Source organism: Chaetura pelagica, unplaced genomic scaffold (genome assembly GCF_000747805.2).
Source record: "Chaetura pelagica isolate M959 unplaced genomic scaffold, ChaPel_1.0 scaffold233, whole genome shotgun sequence".
NCBI classification, from domain to species: Eukaryota; Metazoa; Chordata; class Aves; order Apodiformes; family Apodidae; genus Chaetura; species Chaetura pelagica.
The window spans coordinates 193,540-202,887 of record NW_009952708.1 but is presented as its reverse complement, the minus strand read 5'-3'; the positions used below and the strand labels follow the sequence as shown (position 1 = coordinate 202,887).

Here is a 9,348-nt window from a genome sequence, read left to right as displayed (position 1 = left end):
GAACTGCATACTGCTTTTTCAAATCACTTTCTCAGTTTATCAAGATGATTTTTTAAAAAAACCCCTTATGTTCCTGTCCTCTAACATAATTGTTGTCCTTCTCAGCTTAATGTAGCTTGCAAATGGAATAAACACAGTATTTATTCCTAGATTCCACAGGGAATCTGCCTTTACTCATTTCCTCCACTTTGCCAGTGAACAGTTAATAGCTGTGATGCATCTTTTTTCCAAGCAGTTATACATCTGCCATTAATAATCTTAAAATAATAGTTTCCTTAGCTAACATACAGCACTTGAGGTTGTATCCAAAGCCTTACAAAACTGAGAACAAAATCATTGCCTGCCCATGAGATCAGTCAGCTGTCCTAGAAGGAAGTCAAATTGGTCTGATTATCATCTGTCATCATTTATTTTCATTTGCTGATTAGATGGGCTGGTATCTTTATCCACTTTTTTTGTTCCCTATCCTTTGTAGTGACTGGAGTCAGCCTAATGGGCTATAATAGTTTTTCTCCTCTTTAAAGCCTGTAAAAGGATTTATCTACTGTCTGTGCTTTGGAGTCGCTTTTGTCCTCCATAAATAATTGTGCTGTAATAGCTGGGGGTTCTGAGGGGTGTTCAGCTCATTCTCTGCAAATTATGCTTTTTGTTCTTCCTCTCAAGGAGAGGAGCCCCCTGCTCCCCTGAGGTTTGTTCTGTGCTTGCAGATCGGCAGCCGCAGCAGCGTGTACTCCCCAGAGAGCAGTGTGAGGAAGACAGGCTCCTACATTTATGAGGAGTTCATGCCTACAGATGGCACGGATGTAAAGGTGAGGGAAAGCCTGGAACAGCTCCCTCCTTCTGCAGGCCTGGGACAGCTGAAGGCTGGGCAGTCCCACACTGCTCTGGAGTCTGTTTAAGCTGTGAGGTGCTGACTGTGCAGCTCAGGTCCCAGGGTGGGGAGCTGGTGTTGCGCAGGGTGAGAAGAGACCTCCTGGTCTCTGTGCCTGCAGCAGGCGGAGCTGCTGGGAGCTGGCTGGTGGTGGTGCCAGGGGTGCCCTTCTCTCCCAGGTGTACACCGTGGGGCCAGACTACGCCCACGCGGAGGCTCGCAAGTCGCCGGCGCTGGATGGGAAGGTGGAGCGGGACAGCGAGGGGAAGGAGATCCGCTACCCTGTCATGCTGACTGCCATGGAGAAGCTGGTTGCCCGGAAAGTCTGTGTAGCCTTTAAGGTCTGTGATTCCCTCCTGTGTGAGCAGGATGCTACACCAGTGTCTGACCCTTACCTTGGTCGGTGTTTGCCAGCTGAGCTGTCCCCCAGTGTCTCTGCTGTCCCAGAGGGCCTGGGAAGGCAGGAGAGCCTGCCGCAAATGCCCTCTGTGCTGGCAGGTCTCCAGTGTACACCTCAGCTTCTACTGACATCAAAATGTACTGCTGTCCAGCCAACCTGCCCTCCCCCTGCCTTTTTCCTTTCAGTTTTTGCTGGGGCTTTCGTGCACGTTTGTATTCTCTTTGGCAGGGGGGTGAGTGAGGGTGTGGGTCTCGGGGTGATCGCACATGTTCAGCAGTGTCAGCAGAAGCAGCAATTGGCTGCTCGTCCCTGCCCTGCTGCAGCTGTGCTGATCCACTTCTGGGCTTGCTCTGCCCTGTAGCCTTTTCCACTCAGTGATGGGTGTCTTTACCTGCACCACTTATTGTCTGGTCCTGTCTGGTTGGATTTAGAGGCAAGAGCAGGAGCTGCTCTGCCTTGAGCCATTAGAGCTTTGGCAGGCGCAGGAGGTCCTGTTGGCTTCATCCTTTGCTGGTGGGTTGGGCCTCTGGTGTAGCTGTGAGGGTGTGGAGGTTCCTCTCACAGGGCTGCTCCTGCTGCTGCTCCTACTGCTGCTCCTGCTGGACGTGTTTCCTCACGTCCTCCCGGCTCCTGGGGCCGGGGCAGCGCGGGGGCGGTCGCCGGGGGTCGGGGGCTCCTGCCTGCCTGGCAGCTCTGTCCCCACAGCTGTCCCCTGAGCCCTGTCCTCTGCTCCTCCACAGCAAACCGTGTGTGGGTTCGACCTCCTGCGGGCCAACGGACACTCCTTTGTCTGCGACGTGAACGGCTTCAGCTTTGTGAAGAACTCCATGAAATACTACGACGACTGTGCCAAAATCCTTGGGTACGTGCAGCTGGAGTTTTGGTCGTGGGTGAGGTAGCTCATAGCAAGGTAGAGTGAATGTGGTGTCCTGGGTGGTGTGTCGGGGGAGTCTGCAGGTGGTTCACATGGGGACATTTGTTCAGCATTTTTTTTTGGCTCTTGGGAGGAATGTTTTAATTATTTGTAGCCCCTGGAGCTCCTGCCTGCATTGGCATCAGCTGCCTGTGCCTACAGCTTGTGTATCTTACAGGACTTTTCACTGGATGCTAAGCCCAGCTGCAGGAGGGAGACTGGTGTCCCTCTGGGGTGCCCTAACTATCCCCCAGTGTGATAGATGTCTCTCTGGAGAAAGGAGGAGAAGTTCTGTGGCTCCACCCAGTTCTTTAAGCTGGACCACTAAGGAGGAGGTGAAAATCAAAGGAATTAAATTTCTTGTGAGTTTTGTATTCTGGTTTCTTCCAGAAATATAATAATGCGGGAATTGGCTCCCCAGTTCCATATTCCCTGGTCCATCCCAACAGAGGCAGAAGATATTCCCATTGTCCCCACAACTTCAGGCACCATGTGAGTATCTGCCATCTTCTCAAAATAATGCTGGTAAGGGCTACACGAGGGGCAATGTGCAGACCCCATCTGAGGGACAGACACCACCCAGCAGCATGGCCTTCTCCAGCTGCTGTGTTGGTTGCAACCCTGAAATGCCTGTGGAAAGGCTTTAGCCGTGGACACAGAACAGGTGGCAGATGGTTTGATGAAAGCAGACAAACAGTTCTTGAAGGAATTACAGACACTGCTCACGTGGCTCTCAGGAGGCCCAAATTCTGGATCAGCACAGTCAGCTGCTGCTGGAGACAGTGTGTGTGGAGCTGCCACTGGAGTGGGTGGAAAACAATCAGCTCAGTATTCATGTTACCTGTGCACTTGGCAGACCCTCATTTGGTGCTGTTTACCTTACTAGTCTCCCACCACATAAGGCTGCAGGGGGCCAATTGCTGTGGGATCTTTCTACCTCCAGCTCTTGCTGGAACAATGGGAAACTACTTTCTGGTGGAGTGTGGGGGGACATTTGTCATGTGCATCTTCTGTTTCCCCAGGATGGAGCTCCGCTGTGTGATTGCAGTCATCCGGCACGGGGACCGCACCCCCAAGCAGAAGATGAAGATGGAAGTCAAGCATCCCCGGTGAGACTGAAGGCAGGAAGGTGCTTTGCTCCTGGGAAGGGAGGAGGGCCCGTGTCCTGCTCCAGAGGAGGAGCAGAGGGGCTGAGTGCATGAGAGGCAGAGCTTTTCCCTGGTCCTTCAAGCAAATGCCTTCTGCCCAGTTGAGGGAGTGCCCTTTCCCCATAAGGATCCTGGCACCTTCTGGGTGAACACTGAATGAGAGAGTGGAGATCTGCTGGGTGCTGCAAAGGGAAGTGTCCCTCCAAGTGGGAAGTTAGTGGCTACTGTGTTGTCCTGTCTGTGGTTAGAAACGCTTGTTTTTCTTCAAAATTTCTGAAGCCCAGAAGGAGCTAGTGGGTTCTCCCTGCTGGTTCTCCCTGAAAAACAAAGCATGGATGCAGGTGCAGGTGTAGGGATGACAGTCCTTGGAGCACCAAAATAGCAGAAAATAATTCAGTGTTCTTTGTTCTCTGTTCAGATTCTTTGAATTATTTGAGAAATATGATGGCTACAAGACAGGGAAGTTGAAGCTGAAGAAACCAGAGCAGCTACAGGTGAGGGGAGTCCTCTCCAGGGTTACTGACTGGGAGATGCAGGTAATACAGATCCCAGCACAAGGTGATTCTTTGGGAAGGTGGAAGCCCTGAAAGGGAGCAGCCTGTCCCACCAGTGCTCCCTGTCTGGTTCCCCACTGAGCGCGCTCAGCAGGATGTCACCATGGGAGCAGAGTGGAAGCTGTTCCTGGCTCGTGTGAAGACTGTGAGATGGGGATGACTTGGTGCAGCTTGCCCATCTGTTTTGGTTGTCCCGGGTCAAAGATGGGTCCAGGCTAAGGAATGGGGCAGTTGGAGGCACCTGCTTGGTTCTGAACGGGGCTGGAGCACAGGATGGGGTGGCACAAAAGGCAGTCTGAAAGTTTGTCCTGCCTTAGTTGTCTGGTGTGTCCCTGACGAGTGTGTGTGTGGACCTGACGTTGGTGAAGCCATCTGGAGGCCTGGCAAGAGTACAGGGGTGAGTCTGAGACAGACTTGTTGGGTGCTTGACACTGTCTCTGCTCTCCAACAGGAAGTGCTGGACATTGCACGGGAGCTTGTGGTGGAACTGGGAACCCACAGTGACTGTGAGATTGAGGAGAGGAAATCCAAACTGGAGCAGCTGAAGAGTGTCTTGGAGATGTAAGGGTCCCTACTTCAGGGCACTGTGGGTCTGTCTCAGCACCGTGGTCAGTGGGTGGTGCATGAACCAGCTGTGCTGCAAGTGCCCTGAGCTCCAGGGTCCTCAGGGGCAGGGTCTCCTCCATCCCCTGTTAGCAGCTGCTCATGAGAGGTGCCATGCTCTGAATGTTTTCTCCTAGGCATCAAATCACTGCTGATTCTTGTTCCAAATATGTCTGTTTTTTGGCTAAACAGCTTCCTCTGCTGTGGGAGAGGAACTGGTGTCCTGTAGGGACCACATGGGTATGAATAATTTTGATAGATCTGGAACAAAACCTTGTGTTAAGTGAGGCTGTCCTGGTGCTGAAAGTTCAGCAAAATGGAGCTTGAAAACGTGACAGGATGTTTGTGTTCTCTTATGTTTTGTACAGCAGAAATAAAAGACAATAAGGTGGTGCTGGCATCTCGGAGGCCAAAGCAGGGTTTCTCCCAGAGCCACAGCTGGCTGTGGCATCCACAGGCAGTGTCTGTGGTCAGGCCCTGCCTGTGGAGCACAGAGGATGAACTTTTGCCATGAGCTTCCCCAGGTCCTTCTGCTCATTGGAGATGTGGTTATCCTCAGAGCAGCTGGCAGATTGTTGTTTTGTTTTTTTTAATTCACTTGTTAAGATGCGGATAGAAATTAACTAAGGTTGATTAAAGCCCCAGTGGGGTATGGGAGCACAGAGAGCTCTCAACTGAAGAGCAGGCAAGTAAATGTTTTTGTTTGGGGGGTTGTTTGGCTTCTTCTGGGGGCGTGTGCCAGGTCACAGGTAGATGGCAAAAAATGTCCACGTACCCTAGCAGTGGGTATTGCAGCAGGAGTTTACATTTCCCCCCTCCTTGTGACAGGTATGGACATTTTTCTGGCATTAACCGTAAGGTGCAGTTGACCTACCTGCCTCATGGACATCCAAAAGCTACAAGTGAAGATGAAGGTAATGAACCTGCTGTTGCTGCCCTGTTCTTAAAGCCTGGTGTTCCGGAGCATGTGCAGGTGTCCTAACCAGCACAGACCCTGGACGTGCAAGCAGGAGTAGTGCCCCATATCTTGTCTTTGCTCACACCTGTGAGGGGTTGGAGTGATGCATAATGTCGTGTGCCGATGTACCCTGCATGGTGCCCCAGTCTGTGCTTCCAATCTGAGGGATGTCAGCTTACACCTTCAAAAAGCAGTGACTGACTCTTAATTTTGTATGTGCTGTTTGGTTCCTGGGGATTTTGGGTCAGCCTTGAGAACGCACTGCAGGGTGCTGGTGACAACCTATTCATCCTCCCCTCCTCTCCCTTGCAAGCTCAGCTTTGAGATCTGGTGTAGTGAGTACCTGTTTGTCTCTTAGAAGCTCGTCGAGAGTCTTCCCCATCCCTTCTGCTGGTGCTGAAGTGGGGTGGGGAGCTGACACCAGCGGGGAGAGTCCAGGCAGAGGAGCTGGGCCGAGCCTTCCGCTGCATGTACCCTGGAGGCCAAGGTAGGCTTTGTCCATCTGCACCCTGTCCTGTCATTCTGCCAGGCTGCCCAGCCCAGGGGACTCATCCCCAGCGTGAGGGATGCTCCAGCATATCTGAGATCTGTGCAACCTCTGCTCAGCTCACTGGTTTTGTTCTTTGGAGTTGACCTGGTAAGGATAAATAATTCACGTGGGTTTTGCACCTGAAGATGCCTAAGCTGGCTGGAGGTGTCTGCTGCAGTGTGAAACTTCAGTATGTCTTGGAGCACGATAACATACTTCCAGTTAATGTGCCAGTATGCAAAAAAAGGGAATCCATTCCAGTGAGATGCATCCTGATGCAGCAAATGCAATTCATACTGTATGTATGATTGACAAGAAGTGTAGGTCAGATGTAGAGAACAGAGGAAATCTATCCTGGAACATAGATAATTCTCTACATAACTTTGTTACTACAAAAAAATTCCTTGCCTAGAGCAGTATATTCAGCTGTTGCAGGTGTCAGAGTTTTGAGTTGTTCTCTGTTCCAGGTGATTATGCTGGTTTCCCTGGCTGTGGTTTGCTCAGGCTGCACAGCACCTACCGGCATGACCTCAGGATCTACGCCTCAGATGAGGGACGAGTGCAGATGACAGCAGCAGCTTTTGCAAAGGTCCTTCCTCTTTTCGGCATCTGTTAGTTCTGCTACATTAGTCTTGCAATTCATCAGTTCTAAAGGTGATGAGGAAAGAGCTGTCTTGGGGGCTTCCCCCTCTGAGCTCACTGCAAGTGCACGGGCAGCAGTGGAAATGCAGCGTGGCTGCAAGTCTGTGAGACCTTTGGTATCCTGTCCAGGACAGGACTCTGACCAGAGAAGGTGTTATTCGTGGGGTTTTGCTGGTGTTTGGTGTTAGAGCACCTGCTGCTGGGTATAAATTGCCTACAAAATGAGAGTTTCTTGGATGAATGCTGAGCCAGAGGGGTTTTTCCCTGACTGCTGGTTTTAAAGGGGGAACGAAAAGTCTTTGGTGCAGTGTGGGGTGAGGGAAAAGACAGGTTCACCTGCATTTATAGCTTGGGCCAAGGCGAATCCCATGGTGACCTTAGATGTTCTTCAGAGCCTCTGCTGTATCAACCTTTTCCAGCAAACTGAGCTGGCTGCTCAACGGTTGCATAGACAAATGTGGGGCTGCTGCAGGCCTTTTGTCTCCAGCAGCTCTAGAATCATGCCAGAGCCGCTGGTGACTGCAGATACTGCTGCTGTGAAAGTGCTCTCAGGAGCAGCTGATGTGTCACTCAAGCTGGCTGAAGGCTGGCTGTGGCACTGCCAGCAAGGTTTGTTGCTTGGGTTGCACAAAACTGAAGTCTCGTCCTGTGTTGCTTTAGGGTCTGCTGGCCCTGGAAGGAGAGCTGACCCCCATTCTGGTGCAGATGGTGAAAAGTGCCAACATGAATGGTCTCCTGGACAGTGACAGTGATTCCCTGAGCAGCTGCCAGCAGAGGGTGAAGGCCAGACTGCATGAGATCATGCAGAAGGATGCCCAGTTCTGCCAAGAGGATTACGAGAAGGTAGGAGGATGTGTTCAGGGAGCACAGCCTGCCAGGTTCTAGGCCTGTGCTCTGTGCATGTGTGAACATATCTTCTGGGTACAAATCCTTTGTGGTCCCATCAGTGTCTGGTACCTGTAGGACAGGCAGCATGTGTTGCTTCCAGCACAGCAGCTGCTTCTATAGCTGCTTCTCTGACAAGTACCCAAAACACTATTTTTCCCAGACTCTGAGGTCTGATTACAGGACTGAAATCCATTACTGTTAAGGAGCAGATTTACTGCTTCAAAGAACTACTTGAAACCTGTGTGAATCCCTTCTGTTCAAGCACAGAAGCAAAGTGGGACAGCAGTGAATACTGTAGGTGGAGGGAGGTCTGATCTGACGGGGGCAGTTGTTTGCTCCCTCTGAGTTTGGTGCCCACACACCATTGGGAAGGGGCCAGCTCAGGGTGCTGGGCTGGGAGCACAGCTTCTGTGCCTCACCACAAAGCAGCACAGCTGCAGAAAGCAGGCATTTTGTGTTCCCAGGCTGTAAAGATGCTATCTAATTCTGCTGGTATCTCCTCTCAGCTAGCACCTACAGGCAGTGCTTCTCTGCTCAACTCCATGACATTTATCCAGAACCCAGTGGAGGTCTGTAACCAGGTGTTCACCCTGATTGAGAATCTCACCTCCCAGATACAAAAGCGTCTGGAAGACCCAAAATCTGCAGGTGAGCATCAGAACTGGAAAGGGTCTGGAGCAGATTCATTTATTGTTACATCTTCAAAGCTCCTAAGTACCATTGTGGTTTATGTTTATGTCTGTAGCAAAGAAATGCTGAAGTTGAATTCTGTATCTGCTGTTGATGTAGAAGGGCTTCCATTCCACTTTCAACTACTGTTAAAGGAGCTGTAATGTGAAGGAAGTGGTGTGTGCATCTTGATGTAGGGGATTGTCATCAGCAGGGGTAGGGTCTGCAAGGGGTGCCTGATTTTTTCAAGCATCTCCTGGAGAGAAGCTCAAGATTATGAACAGCAAGATTTTCAGTCACAATTTGCTCATCTCTAAGAACTTTCCTAACATCAGTGCAGAGGTTTTAAAAGGGCTCCCATGGGACATCTCACCTGATTTATGGCAGCCATAAGCCAACAGGCCAGCAGTTTCATTTTTCCCAAGTATTTCAGAAGAGGTTATTGCTGCAGGTTAAACCTCTGTGCTACGGGTCTAGTGGCATTTCCAGCATAGGATTCCTGAGGGTGACATAATAATCAGAGCCCCTCTGTGCAGGGAGAGGTCAGTCTACTTGAAGTCTACACAGAAGTAGTCAGGGTGTGACTGGTTTGGTGTTCCCTGCCACCCAGACCTGCAGCTGTACCACAGTGAGACCCTGGAGCTGATGCTGCAGCGCTGGAGCAAACTGGAGCGGGATTTCCGCATGAAGAGCGGGCGCTACGACATCAGCAAGATCCCTGACATCTACGACTGCATCAAGTATGATGTACAGCACAACTGTGCCCTGAAGCTGGAAGGCACAGCTGAGCTCTTCAAACTCTCCAAAGCCCTGGCAGATGTGATCATACCCCAGGTATAGCCTGTCCTGCCTGTGTGACCATGTCTGTGGTCTCAGTTTCTGTCTCTTGCCCTGGCTGCTTTCTCGATTCCCCAGCACATTAACCTTCAAGGCAGAGTACCACAGGTGTTTCTTGGATGTATCTCTTAGTGTTTGTGTGGGTCCAAAACCAGTTGTGACTTAAGATGTGGCAGGGCTTGCTTCCTGGATGAGGATTCTGCAGCGTCAGAACAATGGGCAGCTGAGGGAGGCTCTTCCATGTTGGCCATTGGGTGTCACAGCCCAGCTGGGAGCTGAGGGTCTGTGCTGTGCCTGCAGCCCCTTCTCCACATGCAAGGTTGTGCAGGGAAAAAG

At 51.1% G+C, this 9,348-nt stretch overlaps 1 protein-coding gene across 1 annotated transcript in view; it reads left to right on the top strand.

Annotated features, from left to right (window-relative positions):
• The window catches only part of PPIP5K1 (diphosphoinositol pentakisphosphate kinase 1), a 37,791-nt gene that overhangs the window by 3,615 nt on the left and 24,828 nt on the right, over positions 1-9,348 (top strand). The window contains exons 6-18 of the mRNA XM_009994283.1: positions 708-809; positions 1,051-1,212; positions 2,012-2,133; positions 2,575-2,676; positions 3,207-3,293; positions 3,751-3,826; positions 4,338-4,447; positions 5,318-5,403; positions 5,806-5,934; positions 6,444-6,565; positions 7,279-7,461; positions 8,013-8,154; positions 8,786-9,009. Coding sequence (XP_009992585.1) covers positions 708-809; positions 1,051-1,212; positions 2,012-2,133; positions 2,575-2,676; positions 3,207-3,293; positions 3,751-3,826; positions 4,338-4,447; positions 5,318-5,403; positions 5,806-5,934; positions 6,444-6,565; positions 7,279-7,461; positions 8,013-8,154; positions 8,786-9,009 — 1,647 coding nt within the window. The remainder of the gene's footprint in view (positions 1-707; positions 810-1,050; positions 1,213-2,011; positions 2,134-2,574; positions 2,677-3,206; positions 3,294-3,750; positions 3,827-4,337; positions 4,448-5,317; positions 5,404-5,805; positions 5,935-6,443; positions 6,566-7,278; positions 7,462-8,012; positions 8,155-8,785; positions 9,010-9,348) is intronic.